This window comes from Centroberyx affinis, unplaced genomic scaffold (assembly GCF_046629955.1).
Source record: "Centroberyx affinis isolate AG114_WGS23_722 - 3 ecotype Tasmania unplaced genomic scaffold, CSIRO-AGI_Caff_v1 ptg000797l_1, whole genome shotgun sequence".
Taxonomy (NCBI): Eukaryota; Metazoa; Chordata; class Actinopteri; order Beryciformes; family Berycidae; genus Centroberyx; species Centroberyx affinis.
The window spans coordinates 117,482-142,063 of NW_027279402.1; the positions used below are offsets into that span (position 1 = coordinate 117,482).

The window sequence follows — 24,582 nt, forward strand, 5'->3', positions numbered from 1 at the left end:
AATTGCATGTTGGAGAGAGTGAGTGCTGGAGAGAAATGGCTGTGTTAGTGTAACAAGGTTCTGGTCCAGATGTTTGGGATTAAAGGCTTGTTATGAAAATACGATATAGTTACTCTGGAAGTAAGGTATTCAGCTCTGTCATGCTCATGGCATGTCTAGTTATACTCTGCCTGTAACACATTTTAAATAGGTGTGAAGATGAGAATAGAAAATGATTCAATTGCCTATAGCACAGTACAATAAAGCATGTTGTATAGTGGGTGGGCCAGGCATCTGATTGGTGAAAAAGGCTAATGTTCTTAAAATCAGCACCATAGCAACCAAGCTGTGGAAAATGGCTTGCCAATGTAAATGTAACTCCACTATACTTTTTGATTGTTTTATTATATTATTTCTTAGTGCCTTGCTCCAGACTTCATCACCGCTGCGGCAATAATGAGAGCAAGAAAAAAAAAACCTTTTGTATATTATTGCTCAATTCAGTCATTTAGTTAGGAAGCAAAGCATAGCTTCTAATACAAATCTTGGAAATAAATCCTCCTCGATTGTTACTCTGAGAAGTATTTTGCATGTTTAGCCAATGAATGAATTATGAATGAATAATATTTCAGAGCAACAGAACAACACAAGTGCAATGGTCTCTGGTGCAGAAAAAGACAGCTTTTTACAGCGTCGTTGATTTGAATACTAACTCAAGGGCAGGTAGAGTGAAGGACAGTGAGTGAGAACAAACCAGATTGTGTTGTTGAGTGACTGTGACTTCCTTTGTGTGTCTGACACATGATATGCTTTGCTTATGTATCTTGCCGCCTTTTCTGATTACAGTGTTTATGTACCCCTGAAATCCAGAATGCTGTGCGCTTGATTGCAATTTTTCCATATTTCAAATCCAATATATCTCTCCATTCCTAAACCCTCTCTCTCTCCCTCTCTCTCTCTCTATTTGTGTCTGTGAGACAAACTTTGTCTTTCTTCCCAAGGGACCTTTATTTGTGTCAGGTGCATCCGCATTCATTAAAATCACACACACAAGAGTCTTTTCCTTCTCTTTCTCTTGAGTCCCCCCCCCCTTCTTTCATCCAAGTAATGATACTTTCTATCTCTCCAAAGTGTTTTCAATCAATGTCCCCGGTATTAAAGAAATTGGGAGCATTTTGACTTAAAAGGCTTGGAGCAGGTGAAAGAATGTGGGTTGAATTCTAACTTGGGATTCAAAATAGGATCAGGTCATTAAACTGTTGGAGTTTCAGGTGCCGCCGCGGTGACAGGCAACAACTGCTCAGGAGTTCATGGACAGTCTGGTTCACATCGGGGAAGTTTTGAGAGAGACTGAAGAATCTTCTTAAGAATGCAGCAATTGAAGAACAGCAGGAATTGAAATCTTGCCAGCCCACTCTGCTGTAGCAAGTAGGTTTTCGGTCCGGGTCATCGCTAAATCAACCTTATCTGCCAGAATTTGAATGCTAATGGAGGTGACAACCAAATAATGCAGCCAGGTGGGAGTGTCTAAAAACTTCCATTACCTGATGAATAAAAAAGCAAACTAAAAAAGAGGTCAACCAGCCATGGCGTGACCACAGCCGCTATCTCATAATCTCCAAAAAAATGGACTGAATTTTTCTTTTCTCAGGCTTCAACACAAAGAGCTCAAAAGGGATGAAGCTGTCGATTACCATGAAATTAAACTTCCACCACATCCTATATGTTGCATTGCTGCTACCACTTGTTTGCCTGCAACCTAACTCTGTAGTTAAGGCCACTGTTTAATTCGAGCCATAAATCTATATTAGAAACCCTATAATTTCATCATTTATTGACAACTTTAATTCCATTTGTTAACCGTGAACCGATAATGACTAAAATCCTGTTTTCTTCTCACACCCACATACATGCAGCTTCCATCCTCTTCATTCTCTGCTTGTCAACCTCAAATAATAAACACAGGAGAACATTCCAGAAAAGCACTTTTTTTTTTTTAAATACATTTTTTATTGGACTATCAAATTAATGGAAACTGCTCAATAATTGGTGCAGTGAGGAATGCTTCCCACCTAATTGAATTAGGGTTTTCGTTTCTGTGATTTCTGTGTTTGTTTTTGGCAGCTGCCATCTGTTTGCCTGGGACCAGCTCTATTAATAAGCTATTCAGATTGAGATGGGGCTTTATTCCAGCAACCATTTCTCACCTCCTCTCTCTCTCTCTCTCCCTCTCCCTCTCTCTCTCTCTCTCTCTCTCTCTCTCTCTCTCTCTCTCTCTCTCTCTCTCTCTCTCTCACGCTTCTTCGCTCACTCACTTTATTGTCATGGAAATCATCAGAGGTGCCAAGCCAGAGACAAAAGAAGGAGCTTTTACATACACCTGAGCCAAAAAGAACAGAACTGTAGTCTAATTATGATGGGGACAATTAAGACTGTGCATATTTATTGACAGGGGACTTCACACAGAACCATATGCTCATGAATACCAAAAAATAGAGACAGCATGGGAAAGGGGGGTAAAATCTGATCGTCTATATGATGTTGTTGTTATCAAATAGCTAAGTTTGTCACCAGGATACATGGACAACATGCTGAGGCAATGGAAATGGACAGTTTTGCTCAACATTTTGACAAATCAAACATCTTCATTGTAACTTTCTAACCAACTATTGTGGTGCCCACATTGATTTTGTATGATGTTTCAGTCACAAAGCTTTTCTTAAACCCATTTCCCTTTGTCTCAGAAAAATACCTGTGAACCTTAAGTGTGCTCGTCATCACCAGCAGCCAATATTAACCCCCATTCTCTTTTTTTACCTTCCCCTGTTGACAGCTACAGTCTCCCTTTCAGTGCTCCAAGAACAAGGAATTCCAATCTGGGCTTTGCTCAGTATTCTGATCACACTCCTCTCTCCTCCAGTAATACAAGTCTACTTTAAAATTCATAACTACATTTGGAAAGAATAAAAGGGTGCCCTGATGGAATATTTCCAAGGAGCTTACTTGAGCGAAAATACAATTCGCTTTGGCATATTTAATAACCCTAACCTGGCTCTTTAAGACATACAGTAGTAATAACAATACTAAAAAAAATGGTGGGTGCAAAAAAAAATAAAAAAATCTCCAAGCTATGCCTTAGCATGAAATGACTACCTATAATTGCTGCCTCTGGGAGGACAAGAGACAGAGAGTTACATAGGGAGAGAGAGAGAGAGAGAGGGAGACACGGAGAGAGAGAGAGAGAGAGAGAGAGAGAGAGAAGAGAGAAAGAGGGAGAAATGAAGGAGACAAGAGATGGAAAGAAGCCTTGTCAAAGTTAGAACGAGTCAGATCAGCTCAACTCTCTCATTTTCTGCCTCCTTTTTTTCCCCTTCCTCTGCCTGGGAGGCAGTTTGAATTGGATCAAACAACCTTGATTGATTAAGCTCGGATGAATGACTCTCCAATGACACAGGCTTCAGCGTTAGTCTCACCCCATCACTCTGTAAATATTTGACATGGTTATTGAGAAGTTGATGCGAAAGTGATTGTTGCCTTTAGTTCTGTACCAGGTTTCGAACATCTACCTAGACTAACTGTCGCCTATTGTTCAGTTCTTTGAAAGTCTGGTTTGATTCCTGAATGCCTCATAGGAAGAAGAGCACAATGAATGAGAGAGTGTGAGAAAATAGATAACATGCTTTTCCAACTGGAATATGAATTGCACAGCTCAAGCCTTGGTATTAATCTCTTGCCCTCTTTTTCTCTCTAGTCCTTTTGTGTTAAGAGGGAGAGAGAAAGAGAGGGAAAAAGCAAGCAGGAGAGAGAGAGAAACAGAGAGAGAGGGAGAGAGAGAGAGCATTGTTGAATATCGTGGGACGTCCTGTTCTGAATTAGGTCAGAACCAATCAAAGCTCAAACGTTCTCTCTCCTTCTCTCTCTCTCTCTCTCTCTCTCTCTGTCTCTCGCTCTCTGTCTCTCTCTCCTCTCATTGAACACCAATGCTGCCTTTGTGATGTCTTCTGTATAGAGAGACAGAGACCCCTACTGTTTCTGACAGCACATCAGCGCCCCAAAGACTGAGAGTTTTTCCCTCTAGCCTCTATACTCTACTGCCATCTGTCTGCATCAATACACACTGCAGAATATGACACCAATCAGGGGCCTGACCACAAAAGCCTGTGCTGCATACTGAATACAGCATGTGCAACATAAACACACAGCGTACAGTATCCTCCACTACTTTCTTCATAACGCTGTGTGTGTGAAAAAAAAACAAACTCCCCTGGTAAAGTGTAATGAGTTTGACGAAGAGATATTTTTAATATACCAATTTTAGGAGATGATTTGCATGCACAACCTTACTTTGATCTTTTGATCAAGCGTAGCATTTTGAAGAAAGCCTACTGATCTGTGCACAGCGTGATCTTTCAGTCGGGCTCCAAGGCATGATTCTCAGCTTTGATAATGACAATGATGACAGCACTGACAATGATGATGGTTATGATGATGATGATGAAGATGGTGACGTCAGTGACAAATATGATGGCAGCGATCTTTGATGAAGGAGTTACATTGGAAGTGATGGAGATTTTAGTCACACTCTAGCCAATGGCAAGTCATAAACACAAAAACTGTTGTGAAGTGATCCTCACCAAATGAATATACTGGGCCAGTGTCTAACCTCATCTATGTATGTCCATCTTAGGGTGTATCCTGGGCAATTATTTTGTAGGATATTGGAGATTTCTTTGCGGTTTAATTTTTTTTAAATCCAAAATGAGATATCCCACCATGACTGCTGGCATTGTTATTCAGGTCATTAGTCAAATAAAAAGAGCGTTTTGAAAAAAACACTGTAGATTTTTAAATCAGTTGTATTTTTTTAAATACTGATCAATGAACCCCAGGCAACATTGTTTTTCACGTGGATATACAGCATTTATAGAATAAAACCCTGCATGTGTGGAAATGGATACAGTTTACATGATGGGAATGAGGAAACATTGAGGAAACATTTCATTGATGATATGGAGGTGTTGCTTTAGATGTTTTTTGACCTTTTAAATAATAATCAAGTTTATTTGAGTGTTGTGCAACAATGCTGCTCTAAAACACAGCAGGGTAAAATTATTTCATTTAATTTTATTATATTATGTTATTTATGTATTTATTTCTATTTTGGAGCTGGGTCAAACATTGCCCAGGGCTTTAACATATTGCCAGTTTAGAAATGTGTATGCCTGGATGCGTGGCCAGTACGGCCCAGCCATCACTAGGGACACCCAGTCATTTTTTGTTCTATTCTATTCCACTCCTCTGTTATAATAGAGTCTATATTCACACAGTATGGGGTTATCCCAAGGCAGACCATGTTGAACCTCAGGTAAAATGGTACAGAGCCTATCCAATCGTGTTTAGTGTCAATATCCCTTTTCTTTGTCAGTAATAGTGTTTCTCTCCCAGGCATCAACACAAAGAGAAGATCACTGCAAAGCATATCCTGGTGCAGCATTTCCTTTTAGCCGCTTCCCTCACTAACATCACAATTTCTATCAATTTTCTCCCCCTTCCTCTCCCTCCTAAGTGCCCTTCCATTTTTGTTAATCAAAATATATTCACACAATCTTCCTCCTCCTTTCCAGTGGATCTGAGTGGCTGATTGGCAATTTCACCAGCAATACGATAGTTCGAGGAGAGATGGACGCAGCCAATCTGAGAGCTCCCTGCCGTTACCATGGTAACATCTCAACAAGAGGAGTGAGGGGGGGTTGGGGAGGGAGGGAGAAAGATGGAGAGAGAGAGGCTGAGGGAGAGAAATGGAGAGAGAGGGGAGAGAGAGAGATGATCAAATGTGAACACTCTTCTGATTTGATAGTCTGATATACAACACCCAGCTTGTTATTATTAGAGTCTTCTTCCCTCTTCCTTTTGTTTTGTAGCACACAAGCACACATGTAGAGATACACACAGACACACACACACGCACAGACGCACGCACACTTTTTACAGTAACATGCAGCATCTGTGCTTCACTGATAACACCGCCTCATAGCAGTAAAAGTATATAAGAGGGGACTATTTGCTTGCTCCTTTTACAATGGCTAGCAGCAGGCCTAACTGTCTCCATCACGCATCCCGCTGACTTAAGCATCTCATCATCATCATCTTTGCTCTACCCATTCTGGAAATCTGTCTGGACTTAATAAAACTGTCAGACCACCAACTGGGACTGTTAAATAAAGACTGCGTGGAGGCTTGATCTGCTGTCTGAAGCAGCTCGGTGGAAAGGCTTGTTAAAGACTATGAGATACGACATTAAAACTTGCAATTGGACATGGAGTGTATTAGGACTGACTTATAGGGAATTTACAAGAGACAGTTTCAGTTTAAGAGTTGTTACAGCTAATAGATAGATAGATAGATAGATAAGTCCTATATTTTGCTATGCAGTGTTCCAGAGTCAGACCAGAGACCTTCTGGTTAAAAGATTTCTTTTCCAACCACTAAGCTACCACAGTTGTAAAACTGATAGAAATTCAATACGCTACTTCTGGCTTTTAGGCTACAAATATGAATTATTTACCCAGGCATAAATATGGTCTATGTTTTCAGTCGAGCTTCAGTCCTCAATGATGCTGAAGACTGGGATTATACACTGACCGTCTATTCTGTATCAATAAAGCACATGTAAAAGTTAACAATCAAAGTTTATTACACGTTTATATACAAACAACCCTGCAAGGCACACCTTTGTTTAAATAAGAATATACAATACATTTTATTCTTGAAAGCAAACAAATTTTAGTTTTGAAATATATATTAATATAAGTCTGTTTAGTGTTGTACAGAGAAGGCCTCAAGTCGTGGATGTTCCTTTGACACAAAAAATGAGGGCAAATTATCAAACACATTATGATGTAAACAACTCAACATCTTGCATGGTGTTTAAATGGACATATTCAAATTTTGGCCACACTATAAAAATGCACCATCCTCACTTTCTGACTACACCCATTTATCTTTTGTGGTGCTGTAATTATGAAGAACAGACTAAAACACTATGTACTAAAATACGTTGGTTTAAAGCTAAACTCGGCATTGTACTTGAATGCTTATTCCTACGGTAGAAGTAGCTTATCTGGACCGGCACTCTTTCTGGCAATTGTATATAATCTAAAAATCAATATGGATTAGGTGAGAGCCTTGTTTGGGTCTCTTGTCAGTCGGCCTCTTCCCAAATCATAAGGGCTCTTAGTAGCACTTCATGTGGGCTGAAATGATACCAGGTCACGCTCTATGGCAACAAATACAGAGTCAGACTGTAAGAGGCTATTTAGGTTCAGGGTAGGTGTCAAATATTTGTTAGGTAAATTGTCAGCTTTTATCCATCTATCTCTGAATTTAATGGTTAAGCTTAAAACATGATATTACAGGCTTTAATATTCTAGTCCATTAGTCCGTTTTCCTATGTTAGGCTATAGGATTTCTTTTATGAGCACACTCAAGAAGTACTGCACAGAGAGGAAGAAAGAAAGAAAGAGAGAGACAGCTAGAGAGACAAAGATAAGATGGAAGAGAGAATAAAAAGCTGTTTAGTTGCAATAAAAACATTTTTGATTCGGCATTTGGACATCCTCTCAAACAAAAAGGACGTAGCTCCCTTCTAGAAAACTTCAGGGTAAAAGACGGTTTAAACATCCACATCAACAGGTACCACAGCATATCATTATGGATGACAACATGGTATTCTGTACATTGTTCAATACAGACCATTGATCATTCAGTGATCGGTGCATGACATCTTGTCACTCCATTGAAGCTGCCTTAATAGCAAATGTTTGTCCAAGATCAATCAGGAGGTTTCTGCTTGTGAAACAACTTTTGTTATTTCTGCTTCACGGCACATAAAGAAAAGATTGATAGATGAAGAATGCTCATGACAAACGCCTGCCATGACTCAAGAAACAAAACAAAACTAAACAATGGGGCAAAAAATCAAATGGGTGGGACTTCAAGCTTAGTAACATTACTTTGCAGGCTGTCATAATCATACAGTGTGCCATCATAGAGTGTCATGACCTACCGTGACAGATCTGACAGATGTCAAATCATGTATATGACTGCTGATGCACTCTGTAAACCTCCCTTTACCTCAAAACTACAAGTTCAACAAAGGTCCATCAATATTGCAGGTTTCTCCTGATTCCACTAGCAAGGACAGGAGGCGCCTGACCAAAGATGATTAGTCAGCATCTTTTCCTCGGTTCTCTCCTCCCATGTTTTTGAGTCTTCTGAGCTGTGTGTGTGTATGTGTTACTGAATACTCCTATTGTTGATGTTCTGACCGATTGGCCATTATCATGCCAGCAGGCCTAGTCGCTTGACCTTAGCAGACAGAAAAGAGTGGATGATGAAGACTATGGTCTTGGGGCAGCAATGGAGGTCCAGTTGCTGCAAAAAGAGAGAGATGGGGAGTGGGGAATAGGGAATAAAAGAAGGGGGAGAGATAGAATGAATGAGGAAAGGAAATAAATTAGCTTTCTAATATAGCATAATGTAGAATGATGGTTAGGTGCATAATATCATTTCATCTGCAAAAATTTTGCTTCCCCAAAGAATACATTTTTTGAACAAATGAAAAAGAACAAATGTGCTCACTCATAAACTCAAAAAACAGCACATAGGTCAATAAACAGAGAATGAACAAACCTTAAACATAAAGGTGCAACATGTAGCATTTTTAAACATCAGCATATCATTGTCAAATTAACTGCGATACCTTCCTATAATCGTATACGAATAAAACCATGGTTGACACTATTAATAGCCTCTATTTCACATCAGTGACATTGTTAGTGATAGTGTCAATATTAGGTCCACATTTCGCATAAACCCCGTTGCTTCCTGTTGCAAAGAGGAAGTTGCTGCTTGCTCTGTTTGTGCTGGACCAACAGCGTCCCTCCGCCTATTTTGTTCCATAAAGAAATCTCCCTTTATGCCGTAAAGCGATCCAGCAGATTTCCCGCGAAATCTGACCCGACACTTTAAAATGCAGTGTGGAGGCCGGTAAAGGCTGCCGATCTTCTCAGCCATGGTCTAGTTTACTTACAGTAAGTATATTGTATATGTATAACATCTCAAAATGATTGTGGTAATGATTTATTAATGTCAAAATGCTACACATAGCAAGAGAAAGTCGAACGGAAAATAGGCAAACTTACAATCTCGGCCTCTGGGCCTCCAAAGTCAAGGAAGATCATGCGTACTCCGTCATCTGATGACATTCTGAGGCGCTCAAAGGGCTGCTGCAGCAGAATACTCTTTCTGACGCCCATCTCCTCCGTGAATAGCGTGAAGCCCTCGTCGATGTGCACTCCCAGGGTGCACTCCTTCCCATTCCAACTACAGGCTGCCGGGGTAGAAAAAAAGACAAGGGGATACGCAGGGGTGGAACAAGGGAAGGGAAGGCAGTAATGATTTAGACAGTGCCAAGCAGGAGTGGTCCTCATATAAATCTGGATTGATATCACAGCTTTCTTGTGTTCCCATTGTGTTATGAGCTCAGTGTTACGTATTGATTCACAGCCCAGAATTCCTGGCAGTGTCTTTGGGTGGGATAGCAGGGATTAGCATGAGGAATAAGATTCAGATAATGCTTATTTTTAAGTAAGGAAGAATGTCTCTAATCTAAATGGAACACTCATTCTAATTCTGATACTAAACGTCTCTGACTTGCAACAAACTCTTGCACTACCTCATAATACCAGCAGAGGGCAATGTGACAACACTACTATAAGTAAACTGCTGACTACACTAGTTTATGTGTCTGTTGAATACAAATCATGTGCTGTGATACTTCTAGAGAACGATTTTTGGAGGCACAACATGAGGATTTGGCTATGTTTTTGCATGCATCCTCTTCATTTACTTTAGATTTGTGCTTTTGATGATCTGCCTACTCAAACCTGCCAATTTCAATTTGTACAATTGCCCACTGGACATTTTTCAATGATTTCAAATATATTCCTGTAGATTTATTATACTTGGCAAATGAAATGCTTGTTTTCCTCTCATCATAATCTCACAAGACCTTATTCTGAACCACTAACAGTGGTAGCCACCGCATCCTGTATTAGCACAGAAGTCTACACTACACGCAATTCTTTGTTCTTCTTTCTTCTTTCTTCTATACCATACCATAGAACTGAATGGGCATTGTGTGACATATGACACTTGGCGCTCTGCTCGTTGAGGTGAGAACCAGCAACACAAAATGAATCCCATACATGACCGCTGGCCAATTTCTTGTGCCTTCTGATACACTACCACTCAAAAGTTTGGACACACCTGATTGAATGGACTATCTTTTTCATTATCTTAAAGCCATTTTGATCTAAAGGCTTATGCTTAATTGCTTGAAATTTGTTTCTAAGACAAATAATAATAATTGATTACATTTATATAGCGCTTTTCTAGGTACTCAAAGCGCTTCACATATGGGGGGGGGGGGGACTCAACTCATCCAGCACCGATGTGTAGCACCCGCCTGGGTGATGCACGGCAGCCAGTTTGCGCCAGAACGCTCACCACACATCAGCCATCTCAGTGGAGAGTAGAGGACTGAAAGAGCCAATTAGGTAACAAGGGATGATTAGGTGGCCATGATGGAAGGAAGGCCTGTTTGGGAATTTTGCCACGGCACCGGGGTTACACCCCTACTCTTGCGATGAGTGCCGATGGGATCTTTATTGACCACAGAGTCAAGACCTCGGTTTAACGTCTCATCCGAAGGACGGTGCTCACTCACAGGACAGAGTCCCTGTCTCTACCCTGGGGCATTGGGGATATTATGCACGAGACCAGAGGGAAGAGCACCTTCTACTGGTCCTCCAACACCACTTCCAGCACCAGGTGGTCTCCCATCCAAGGACTAACCACAGCCAAACCTGCTTAGCTTCCCAGGCAAGCTAGCGATGAGATGCAGGAGCTATGGTGCTAGCTGCTGAACACAAATATAAATAGTGAAGTTGATGCCTATGTACGCATTCATTTCCAAAGCCCCAAAGGGCGGCTTCTTTAAAGAATCTAAAATATAAGATAGCTTTGATTTGTTTAACACGTTTTTGGTACAGCATAATTCCATTTGTGTTATTTCATAGTTTTGTCTTATATCTTTATTATTATTCTATGTGAAAAATAGTAAAAAAAATAAAGAAAAACTTGATGTGTCCAAACTTCTGTCCAAAGCACAATTTTCCACTCGTCGGTGGGGGAACCTTGCAGCAAGCATGAAGTAAAAAGTGATGGCTGTATCTGTACCCGTGGTGACTTCCTGGATGAGCTCAGCAGCGTTGTGGCAGCCCTCCACCAGCAGGTGAGTCCAGGTGGACAGCTCCTTGGCCGAATCGACCCTGAACACATGGGTCTCCACGCCTTGCTTAGTGCCCGAACGCAGGCCAAATGAGATCTCCGAGTCCAGGAGAGGAGAGCTTTTTCCTGGGCCAGAGTGGACCAGTCTTGGGGGGGGGGGGGGGGGGGGGGATGAGAAGGTAGAGTGAGAGAGAAAGTATGAGAAGAGGGTGGAGGAGCAAGTTAGGTTTACAGACAAGGATAGGCCAAGACAGAGAGAATTAAATGATACGTAAGTGTGTGTGTGACAGAGAGAAATAGTTAGAGAGATGGAGAGGAATGGAAAAGGTGAAGAGAGAGAGAGAGTACAAGAGAGGGAGAGAAAATAGGGAGGAAAAATGCATGACTCATAAGTTCTGGTTCCACTAATCATTTCCAGATGAATATGATGTTATGCAGCAAAATGTCCAATAGTCCGGTTATGGAAACAGTGAGCATCTGTGCTTTTACCGGGCCAAAACAAGCCTTGGAAATTACTGTTGACTCAAAACTGGGCTGCTTAGGGTGGGTGACGGATGTGTTAGGCATATGTAAGTGTGTCTGTGTGTGTGTGTGTGAGACAGAGATAGAGACTGTAGTGATAGTGACTGTATATGCTAATATGTAGTATGTAGTGTGCACACATATGTATACCTGTGTGTGCATATGTGTGTGTGTGTGTGTGTGTGCACCTGGTAGTGATGAGCGGGTGACTCTTGGCGGGGCTGCTGAGGCTGTCCTTGTTGTCAGGCATGGAGGGGTACAGGAGCAGGTCTCTGTCTGTCAACATTGCCAACACTGGCCTCTCTGGACCCTGGGTGACCTACACACACACATACAGCACACACACATACACGCATGCGTGTGCACATGCAAACATGTGTAACAGAGTCAGTTAAGTCAGTTAAACCCACTCCTGTGGTATGCATGTCACACATGGCATACCGTAAAACTTCAATTAATAGCCCAGGCTTTTATTTGCTTCAAACACTGAACTTAACTGCCTATACACTGAACTGCCTATATTTGGGACAGGCGTCTATATGGGACAGGCCTTTAATTCCTTTCGCACAAAACTCTTGCTCAGCAAAGATGGGAAATACTATCACATTGTTTATTTAAACCAGTATGAATATTACTTGTATAAAAATTAGGCTATCAAATAACATATCAATTACGAATCATTCATTAGATCGCGCTCCGAGAGACAGCGCATCTAGGCCAACCTCATGCTGAGAGAGAGAGAGAGAGAGAGAGAGAGAGAGCCCCGTATCAAAATACCGGTAGCCTAGGATGAAATCCGAAAAAGTTTATGGCAGCAAGAGGTTGTACTTCATTTGTGTTACTGATAAAAGGCCGAAATCTTCCCTAATGATTGAACTCTTGCTCAGCAAAGATGGGAAATACCATCAAATTGTTTATTTAAACCAGTAAGAATATTACTTGTATAAAAATTAACGTTTGAATGCAAGTAAAAAAAATAAATAAACTGTGTAACACATTGTGACCAGCAGCATTAAAATGCCTGGCCATCCTGGTTCCTAATATTACTTTTGTGTTTAGAGATTCTGCTTTTTGCCCACCCAGACAATTATCTGCAGACACTATTCTTAGGAAAGGTTCTCACCATGATCTGTTGTACTAACTAGGGGCAAGATCTATTTGCCATTCCATAAGTTTTATATTCAGGAAAAAAATGGCTGTCATGGTAAAAGGATACACAGACGCCATAATGAATTTCATCTGCAAAATGGACCAAAATAATGCATCATTAATTATAATGTGGTACTTTATTGATTCTTTATTGGTGCTTGCCGACACAGAGGCTTGAGCCTGAGCGGTCCGACTGAAACAGCTTCAACTCATTACACCACCCTGCGTTTTCTCCTGTAGTTTCCAGCTTATATCGCACAGGAATATTAATTTGCATATCCAGGTCCACAAAAAAATGTTTGAATACCTTGCAAATTCCATAATGTATGCATCACGCTGAATACCCCAATAAAACATGCCATCAACTTCTCGTCATCTCGTCTTCTAATCTTGTCAAATTTGTGCATGCGCATGTAATTCCTGTATATGTGTGTTAGTGTCTGTGTTTTGCGTACCTGCTCTGTAATCCAGCCCAGATGTTTGACCTCCATGCCAGCCTGCATGGCCTTCATCTCCTCCTTCACTCTCGGTACAAGGTTGGCAGCGCCCACCAGGATGGCATTATACCAGGACTGGGCCATGGCTGGGTCCTTCGCCCGCAGGAACATAGAGTTCTTTCTGTTAGACGAAATCACCTCGAAATACCTGGCAGATGAGGTCGGAGAGGAGGGGAGAGGGGATGAACACGGAAGAGCCAGCACAGGAAAAGGGAGAGGAGGCAGAGACAAAAAAGGGCAGTTGGAAAAGAGGAATTAGAAAAAAAAAAAAAAAAAAAGAAAATGGCAAAGGAAGAAAGGCTCGAGGTCGAAGAGGGGATTTGAGACATTAACAAAGAGAATTTGTCAGGGAGAGAGGGTAAGAACAAGTCCCTTTTCAGTCTTCTATGCCATATGTTATTTTGAGTTAAATGTCTGTCAGAATCTGTCTGTATCAGAAATGTGCAAACTGAAACTCAAATATCAAAGTAGTGAACTCCCGGTGTGCAGTACCTGTTTTCTGTGTCTGGGGGGCACTGTTTCCGTGACACCTGGCACATCTTGACTGGGATGCTGCGGGGCTCCTTCACCTCAGCAGGGGAGGCATCGCTGCCCCTCTGAGGCGTGGAGGGGGGGGAGTCCCATGGGAGGGCCGCCCCGGGGGACCCTGAGTTTTTAAAGAAGGCCGACATCTCCTTGATGTACTTCACTGACGGGGAGAGAGAGAGAGAGAGAGAGAGAGAGAGAGAGAGAGAGAGACAGATTAAGGAGGTAGAGGAGAGGCAGAAGAAATACAAGAGAAGAGAAGAGGGAGAAGAAAGGGATTTAGGATATGAACATTGAGCCTCTGGGAGGTTGGGGGATGAGCAGAGAACTGTAGCAGCATTTATGATCTGAGAGATAACCGCATCAGTAAAAGCAGTCAAAGCAGTTCAAAACGGCGCAGAAATCTCTCATTAAAGAATTCTCTTAACAATCTCTTCAAGTTTCTCAGCCATTTCGCAGGGCCGAACATGCTCTTGCTTCATGGAGTAGAAAGCATAGGCCATAGATCATTTTAGTAACACCATGGATAGTTTTGTGCTTTTGTACTGTATTTCGAGAATGTGGAGATACAAATACCCTTTGCCCTGCTCACACACAGGCACACAGGCATTCTTGCTTGCTCAAGCCTATCGAGCACACATGGCCTTTTCACACGCACCGTTTTACCACACATGCACACACACCTACACTACACACACCCACACCCACCCACCCACACACACACACGCAGATACACACACGGCCAGAGCTCCACTCCAGTAGGCTGTGGTATGGGTTTGGCAAGAGTAGCCGGTGCTGGAGTAAAAATAGCCCAGAGGACACGGCAAGGCATGAGGCTGAAGGCAGAAGGCAGAGCTCTGGTTTCACTGGGAAGTGTGAAGTGCTCCTCTTGCACAGTACAAGAGGCCTATAGCCAGAGGGCAAGCAGAAGAGTCACAGTACAGGACAACGGGAGTGAGAGGGGGCTTCCACCAATCCCAAAATAGAGCCCCAGCCAGCCAGCCAGTCAGTCAGCCAGGCGGCCGTACAGTCGCCCATAATTTTCCTCTTGCAAGCTATGCTCAGTCAGTGAGTCAGTCAGTCAGTTAGTCCCCCCGGCTCAAATTTCGAGCAAGAGGCAGTAGTATGATTTGTCAAAATGACGGTTTCAACAGCCATGTGTCCTGCTGTGGTGTCCTTGAGCAAGACACTGAATGCACTAAACCTACCTGCTCACTTATTCTAAGTCGCTCTGGATAAGAGCGTGAGCTAAATGCCTACAATTTAAATTATATATATATATATATATATATGTATGCCTCCTCTGAGTCAGCAGAATGTTCACTATCTGTCTTCCTGTCTGCACTTCTTTTTCTCCTGAAACCTCTCCTACTCTTTCCCCACCCAATCCTGCATCACTAATCCCCCTCTCTCTCTCCCTCTTTCTCTCTCTCTCTCTCTCTCTCTCTCAGTCTATTTCCCTCTTTTCTCTCCAGAGATGAGGTCAATTCACTTTCAATTCAATCAATTGAGGAAGTGGATTTTTTTTCAAAATTTGAAAGCTATGAAATCTGTTGCCATTAAGGTTTCTTATATCCAATCTGTAAAAAAAATATTGAGAATGATGGTTCCACTATTACCTGTTTTTTCTGTTTTGGTTTGAGAGAACTGAAAGTGCCTGCCTCACATACCCTCTCTCTCTCTCTCTCTCTCTCTCTCTCTCTCTGGAGTCACATGCTGGTTTAACAACATCCTTTTCATGCATAGTCCATCAGGACGGTTGCCTGGGCCACATATTTACGCCACACACATTCTGCCCTTCACACCAGTGCTCACTCAAACACACACACACACACACACACACGTACGCACACCTGCACATATGTGCATGCACATACATACACACATGTACACACACCTCACATGACCGTTTAACAAATTTCAAGGGTCAATAAACTTTACTTCTCGTTCCCATATAACTGATTACCAGAGAATTTGACTCATTTACTGCCCATTGTTAAGAAGCCCAGAGTTATATACTGTAGTGTTTTTTAAAGCCTAGGCTATGGTCAGATGAAAATTGGTCTTCAGATCAGTTGAACATTTTGGATTGGATACTTCTAATTTGCCATGCCAAGATGCTGTGGCTTTCTCATGTCCCGACAATGTAAGCTGGGCTGAATAAAAGTGCTTCAGTACAACATGCAGTAAGGTTTGTAGCCTTCAAACCAGGATAACTTCTGTTAGATTGGCCAACACAATAGCCTGCAAAATCAATGTGTCTGTACACAAAACCACAAATATTGGGGAAGTGGAGATTGGGAGCAAGTATCAAGCTGTGAGCAAACTATCCCATGTAACAGCCACAGCTTTGAAGTAGCTGTCAACTTGCATACATAATGTTTCATGGAAATGAGCTTCTGTCCATTTGTTCCTGTGCCAACCCATTGATGTGTGTACCATGGGGTAGCCAACTGCTTCCTTGTTGCTGGACCCAGGCCATTCAAAATTGATGTGGTCAATCTCAATATGGCAGGCTAGGCCACCAGACCAGGAATGGAAATGGGCTTGCCTGCATTCTTCCTTACAGTGAAAGCCATCGTAGAAGATCTCCTGCACCTTGCAACTATACTGCATTTGTGCTGCAGGATTTTCCAATCAATCAATTCTTGTGGGCGGCGCAACAGAAGTGCAGAAATTATGTAAAGACTGGGACTTCAGTGATGGCTATTTATATGTGATTATGCTGTCTGAGTGAGTCAAGTCATATCTAACAACTAATTCCACAGCTTGAATAATAAAATAGTTTCCTTAGTATGAAACAGGAGAAAAAATGTGAGAGAGAGAGAGAGACAGAGAATGCTTTCCATTCTCAGTGGTCTTGAGGTTTACATCAGGCAGAGTAAATATAGCCTTTTACATATGCGTGTGTGTGTGTGTGTGTGTGTGTCCACGCTGCATAAACTGATTGTAGAACAGAATAGGTTGGGGAAAAAAACTCTAATCGGCAGTAGGTATAAGGGGATGTTTATTTTTGTAAAGAGGCTTTGCTATTTTCCAAAAAGCCATGTGGAAAATGATCGCATTGGTGTTTTCCAGATTAGAAATGTCGGGCATTAGCTATGGCCCCACATAACAAATCGGAGGAGATAGCTTTCAAACAGAGTGGTGAATGGAAAGGGAGAGCGGGATGGAGAGACGGAGGGGAGGAAGATAGGAATGAGCAGCATGGGTCCTTCGAAAGAAAAAAGAGAAAGCGATGGATAGGAAGAGAGACAGGAAGAGAAGGAGGAAAAGAAGAAGACTGAGAGCAAGAATGAGAGTATAAGAAAGAGTGAGACAGGCAATACAGAGAGACGGAACATACAGCTAAGCTCAATTCAGCCAGAAATGTTGCCATGAATACCAGTGGCGGCACATTCAATACAGAGCTAAAATTAGCTGAGATGGCACTGTTATTACTTTAGCTTATCTGGCAGCCAGTGAAACTACTTCTTTCGTACTGTGTGTGTGTGTCTGTGTGCGCGTGCCTGTGTGTGTGCGCGTGTGTGTGAGGAGTTTCTTTGCTTCTGCTGCAGAATCCGCCGCTAAGCTTTTCTTGCTAAAGTCTTTACATTGAACCTCACAAATCCTGACCATACATTTTCAGCCAATTCAGTTTTGACACAATTCACTTAACTCCGGTTTCTAAGGCTTTTCTTCTCCAGTTCCCAGTATGGTCCAAATTGCCAAAGCGCAGTCAGTGTTTAAACTGTAAGACACTTGAAAATACGCTCATGAATAAAATTGTGTTCAACCAATACTCCCCATTGTGTTACTGCTAAATAACCTGATATGCTTAGTCAATTATACCATGTATTTGGATGTGTATGCATGTGTGAGTGTGTGAGAGCGTGTGTATATAGTGATTAGAAATGTGTCACACATACAAACACAGACTTAGACCCTCCCCCCACCACTACTTACACACACACACACACCCAACACACACTCTGTAGAAGTTTTCCCCTCTTCATTTCTCCACAGGCAATCAGGAGCCCAAACAGATAACAGATAGTAAGACAGTAGGGCTGAACAATTAATCAAAATTTTATCGAAATCGCAGTATGGCCTACTGTAATTTTCAAATTGCAGGATGCGCAATATTTGTTAAAGGTGAAATGTGTGTCAAAATACCATTTTAAATTAAATATTGTCATGCTGCAGAGATGTCCTGGCCTACACATACTTAACTGACTTAAGAAAACATCTTTTTTTTTTGGTACAGATCCCCGCAAAAATCACACCATAATCATTTTAATACGTTTTTCAATGAAAATGAGAATAATGATGTAAAAATTATCATTCCCTCTAATATCTCAAATCATATCGCAATTGCAATATCAGTCAAAATAATCGCAATTAGATATTTTTTCAATATCGTTCAGCCCTATAAGACAGCAGGGTAACATGGTTTGCAGTCATTAGCTGTGCTTCTTGACTTGGCGGACAAAAAGTGCCGTTGCCTAGTCAAAGACGAACAATGCTCTAAAGCCGAGGACCCCCCCCCCCCACACACACACACACACACACACTCTTGGTTACCGTGGGAGCAGCTGGAATTTCATTGGCCAGTCAGCGACCTCAGAAGCATGCTGTTGGCTCTGTAAACCCTATTAGGCCAAGAATGTCCTAATGTTGCACCACCAACGTGGAAAAATCCAGCTAACATAACATCATAAGTATACTAATTTATTCGGGCAAACAAGGACGCAAACACACAGAAATGCAGGCATGCTCAACTGCCCACATACACACATGCACACACACACATAAACAGACATATATACACACTCAAAGACGTCAATAGGTCTAACAGCTTTTCTTTTCTGCTCTGACATTTAGAATGAAGTCAAACCTACATGTGGTGTGTGTGTGCTTGAGTGTGTGTGCACATGTTTTATTCCTCCTGTGTGTGATCTCATGTGCGGTTAATAAATTTTGGGTCTCCGTCTCCCCAGTGTTTAACTGATTAATGTGTGTCTCTTTCTGGCAGCGTCAGTCAGTCGGAGGAGACTTCCCCTGTTCTGAATGATTTAGATAAGTTCATCATTCCTGTAGTCCATCTCATTAAAATCATGGACAAATGCCAACCTCAGGGGGTGTACGGATGGATGGATGGATGGAGAGAGAGAGAGGGAGAGAGAGAGAGAGAGAGAGAAGGACAGTGTCAAAGGGAGAGAGAGAGAGAGAGAGAGAGAGAGAGAGAGAGAGAAAGAGAAGGACAGTGTCAAAGGGAGAGAGAGAGAGAGAGAGAGAGAGAGAGAGAGAGAGAGGAGGGGTCGGTGGGGCACACTGAATCAGACTTTCAAACTAATTCACATACTGCCGAAGCAGAGATTTGATTACTTTGCATAGTGTGTCAGGAGAGTTAATTATCCTAATTCAACAAAGTGAAGGAAAGTTGAACAGGATCCGGCAGAGGACAAGCACAGAGTGAAAGGGAGTTATGACTGGAGAGATTTCCACTTCATTTTCCACAATTTTTTCGATATGCATCTGGAGATCTTTTGCCTCCCTGAACTGCTTGGACCTCCATTTTCCATTGAAATGTGTTTTTTTCAAACACTCAGACAAATCATATGTTTCCTCTCTGTGAAGTGGTCACTCGCTGTGCGACTTATGAATTTAATTTACAGTTCATTCTCATTTGAAATGAGACACTGCTTGATGAAACTGGAAGTGACGTAAATACCTGCTTCTCAATCTGAAATAGCAAGTGAAAGGGTATAATATTCTAAGGGTCACTGTGACAGTTACAAAACGTACCTTAGAATGATACATAAAAGCCAGGCAGTTATCAAGCTTACACTTTATATTATATGCAGGTGTGTATATATTTTGTATATATTTAATTTCAAAACCCCATATATCCATACTCAAAAGTGGTAAATATTTCTTAAAAAAGAAGGATTTACTGTTTTAGGATGACTAATATGCCAGTAATAATTTTCAGGGAAGCTGTAATTTTGTTTATTTATTTCTTTTCTAAATGATGGATATCTCATTTTGGAAGGAAACTCTTTACATGTGTACCTCTCCCTCACAGTCCTAGTCAACCTTGCTGGGTTTAATTGGTTTCGAAAAACATCCATGCATTCTGCACGATACAGCGAGATGGTTCAGTGACCCTGCAAAGTCTAAGCCATGTAATGAAGTGAGAGAGTGGCACAAAGACCGGGCCACTAATTTATCAGGGGCCCCTGATCAGGCCAGCGGGGTTCAGAGGGGGGCCCCGGTTAAGCAAACTTGACGCCGAAGAGGAAGAAAGGGTCTGAGGGAGAGTTGTGATTTAATAGAGCCATGTTGTTTTGTGGGTTAATCCGTTCCCTCGCTGAGTCTAAGCACGATGTCCTTACGGGCCAGCAGCTCTGAAGGAAAAGGAACCACACTGTGAGTCCGTAGGGTTAGAGGTTTCACCGCGGGGACGCACAGGAAGCCAAAACCTATAGGAACAGCTATACCCCACACTACAGCAGAATGAAGGTGACTGGTGTGGAAAATACACAGTATATAATCTCTCATTACATCCGTCCTATGACATCTATAGATAAGTTACAGACATGTACTGTAAACCAGATATTGGATGAGATATTTCACACCATGGAAACAATAACACTAAAGATGGAGGCCAGAGGAGAGGACACCTATGTAGTTGGCATGTTATTATGGTGCTTCCACTTTTTTGCTTATGTCCAACGTTTCTTAGAGAGAACTGTACAGTGGCTGCATGTGTATAAGTTTCCTGCTGTGTCTCTGAAATAATATAATTAATCATTAATCACCATATAATGAATGACTATGTAAACAAAGCCAGTAGTGGGGCAACAGTGTTTAAACAGGGGACACGATACTGCTATATGAAGAATGGGGCATTACTCTATTAATATATAGGCTGACAATACTGTACAAATATACTCGGTCACTTTTAACATACATTAAATAAGCATCATTACAACAACACTGAAGACTGAGGCCATAGGAGAGCAAATCTAGCCTGGTATGGTACTACAGTACTTCTACTCTACTACTTATATCCAGTATTTCTAGGAGGAAACTGTTCTGTGGTGGCCACTGTCAAAGTTTCCCTGCAGTGCATTTATCTATCATCTATCTGTCATCACTAATGTAGGATTTTCCAAACAATTCTTCGTGGTGGAAGCAGTGCAACAAGACTGCAGCAAGCATGTATGTATGTGAGTTTTCTGTGTGATTGCTATATCTGTGTTTGTGTTTATTTTAAACAATTGGGAGCACCAGATGGATGGGTTGTATCTTGTCAAGACAACTGAGACACTGGCAGGTAAAGTATGCTGTGTTGACTTTGAAATGCTTTCATGTGATTATCTTAACCTTCTGGCGCTCACTTGTGTTGTCTTATGTGGCAAGCCCCACTCATCTGGTACCTAAACGCACTAAAACAAACACAGTAAGTATTTCAAATACTACTTGGCCCAGGTCTGGTGGATATGGCAGCTTTCTAAATCCTGGTTTGAAGGTGTTGCAGCAGGGAAAGAAGACCAATGCAAGCGAAAGATAGTACTACATTATCTTAACTAGGTCAGCAGAAAGAAGAGCTGTAGGGGCCACATGCTATAGTCGTACTCCCACCACTAGTAATGTATTCTTTCCTAAAGTCCAGCATTGTAGACACTCCAAGTGAAGCTCATAGTGGATAGGGTTAAGTGCTTGAGCTCCTGAGTTAGCCATCTTAAAACATAAACTACAGTGGAAGATTAAAGTTGAATATGTGTGTGTGTGTGTGTGTGTGTGTGTGTGTTTGTGTCCAAGGAGCAATGGTGAATGGTTGAATGAGCAGTAAAGGACAGGCAGACCACTTCTCTGTCAGCTTCTGCACACAGGAAAATATATGGAAAACTAAATTTTTGCGTTTCTTCACAGACTCACATTCACAAACATATTCTCATTCCTCACATTCAGTTTCACAGACAACTTCACCCAGCTCACCAGTGAAACGAAATCTTATCTCCAAATGAGACTACCCTGAATAAGTGAAGGTTAATTGAAATAAACAATAGTCAAAATGAATTGCCAAATTGAGCTGAATTTCAATTTGTTCCCAATTAACTCAGACTAAATGGACTTGGACTTACAGCATGTTCTGCATTGAACCAACCCATTCTACAAAACCATCTTGTATCCACATATACATCTGAAATTACGACCCATCTATAAGCAGGTTAAAGAGAACTAGCCTCTATCTCTTCACAGTTAAATAAGTCATTTGAAGAATTTTTATCAGGACTATCAGAGCTGAGAGGAGAAGAGAGAAAAGGTAATGTTAAGGACAAAGAGCCTTGAGGTAGCGGGGAGCTGGAGGAATGCGGTTGAGGGATTGAGGCAGGCTACAAGGGAAAGGTTTATTTTCAAAGTGATAATTATACTGTCAGAGAGCGAGAGCCAGAAAGTTTTAATTAGGTGATACAGTGCATGCATGTCTTTAGCATAAAAGTGTAGGCAGTTATGACATAACTAAGCTTGCCAAAAGCAGGGCAACCACACAAATGTACGGTACTTCAAATCAACCTATTTCAGCACCAGAGTGAACACTGATGCAGCCTGTGTATACTATATTCACATCCTTCTTCACATATCCCTAAAGTATGGATTCTATTAATCATTAGCTGATCAACCTTGAGCAGACAGTGGTGAAGAAGAAGGAATTCTAGTTGAGAACTTGGTCACATAGTAAGGTTTATTACTATCTAGTGTACTGGCTCATCAACAAACTGTGCCTGTTTGACTTCACATGCTCCACACTGGATTACTGCCACATGCACACACACTTTCAACTGGCAATTAAATTTGACAGGCAGATCAAGAAAAGACACCAGTTAAAAACAGAAATATTAAAAAGAAGCTCTATCAATTTGTCTGCCAGTTGTGAGAGGAGTAGTTTTGTCTGAAACTTTGTCTTTTTTTTATATCATTAAGTGACAGTGATAGTCAGCAAGGCGAGAGATGTGGAAAAACTATAAGCCAGGATTCGAATGCAGTCACAAGTGCATGGAGTACGCATTAGCAGACTGAGCCACCCTGACCCAGGCAGAGGGACACACCCACAGGTTTCAATGTTCTTAGCAATAACTGTACCAATCCAGCATGACAAGCTATCCAGGCAATGTTAGGGAGGCTAACCGTATGAGACATTCACTAATCCTGTGGGTCTGATTCTGGAGAGGAAGGAAGGGCTTTCTCATGCTACAGATGGAACTACCTGACACAAAGGGAAACTGAGTTGCAGATCGAGTAGAAAACAGATGAACTGAAGATTTTAGGATGTTTAGGAATTTAGAGCACTCATTAGACAATTAAGAATGTGTTTCTTGGCATGTCCCTCTAAGACAAATACATTTTTCACAAGAATGCTGGCTCAGGCAAGGATCACGTCCCTGGAGCAGATAGTGAAGCTCTGACAGGGGCGGACACATTGGCTTCTGCAGACAGGCGCAAATACTTGATTTTCCGATTACTGTATGGGAAGGACACTCAAACCAATGGGCCAACCTGCTGCTGCCAGCAGATGAAGTAGTTTAACTAGTACACAGATACAACAAGCTCCCCGCCTCACAGACTGGGCAGAGGCAGCCTGGGCGCAAGACACCCGACTGCAAATTAGCCTGCAGACTAGCCAGCAACTGTGAATTAAGAAAATCTCACTTGCCTCCCTGGCTTCCTGTCTGGCAACCTACAAGAGCGAGAGAGGCCATCTTCTGGATCAGCAGGACTGGGAATAGCAACATATGTATGTGTGTGTGTGTGTGTGTGTGTGTGTGTGTGTGTGTGTGTGTGTGTGTGTGTGTTTGTGTGAGAGACACGCTGCCTCAGTGACAGATCCTGGGCTGGAGTATGCAGGCTGAACTTTAGAAGTAGATGAGGAATGAATAGTGGAGGAAGGCCTGGCCAGTAGTTACGCTGTGTCCCAAGGAGAAGCTTTAAACCTTACTCCCCAAAGTCATTATATTCCATAAATCACTCACTTCACCAGACTTGAATCAGCCCAGGAAGCTGAAGTGGGAGTGTATGCCTCCGGCTAAGCCTTGCTTAAAGAGACAATATAGAATTTATCTATCTAATTTTTTGAGGGGTATATTCACATATGTCCTTGAAGAGTTTGATTTGTAGATAGGAAATATGATTTTTTTAGAACTTTCTTAGTATACCATAACTCAAAATGCAGGTATGTTCCACTCCCAGCATATATTAGACATGCCTTATTACAGCCTTATGATGCATGCATGTAAAATATTGCTGGACTGTCACTAAATATTAGTCATTGTATCAAAAGCTCAGACAGTAAATATCAGAATGAAAACAAATTATCTTCATTAAATCCCTATATAAACAAAGCCAGTAGTCGGGCGACATGCTGCAGTTGCAGATTGAGATGTAATCCATTAACATACGATCTGACAATACTGGAGTACAAGCATACAATTTATATCTACTACGCATATTGTACATGTTAGTTTAGATACACTACTGTATATGTGAGAAGTCTCACTTTCAACACATACAC

At 41.7% G+C, this 24,582-nt stretch overlaps 1 protein-coding gene across 1 annotated transcript in view; it reads right to left on the reverse strand.

Moving 5' to 3' along the window:
• Positions 1–6,683: 6,683 nt before the first annotated feature.
• snta1 (syntrophin, alpha 1) overlaps positions 6,684–24,582 on the reverse strand; it is a 32,834-nt gene continuing 14,935 nt past the window's right edge. The window contains exons 3-8 of the mRNA XM_071520389.1: positions 13,992–14,187; positions 13,458–13,647; positions 12,042–12,172; positions 11,281–11,477; positions 9,183–9,370; positions 6,684–8,412 (exon numbers count right to left, since the gene is read on the reverse strand). Of these exons, the coding sequence (XP_071376490.1) occupies positions 8,320–8,412; positions 9,183–9,370; positions 11,281–11,477; positions 12,042–12,172; positions 13,458–13,647; positions 13,992–14,187 (995 nt within the window). The 3' untranslated portion in view covers positions 6,684–8,319. The remainder of the gene's footprint in view (positions 8,413–9,182; positions 9,371–11,280; positions 11,478–12,041; positions 12,173–13,457; positions 13,648–13,991; positions 14,188–24,582) is intronic.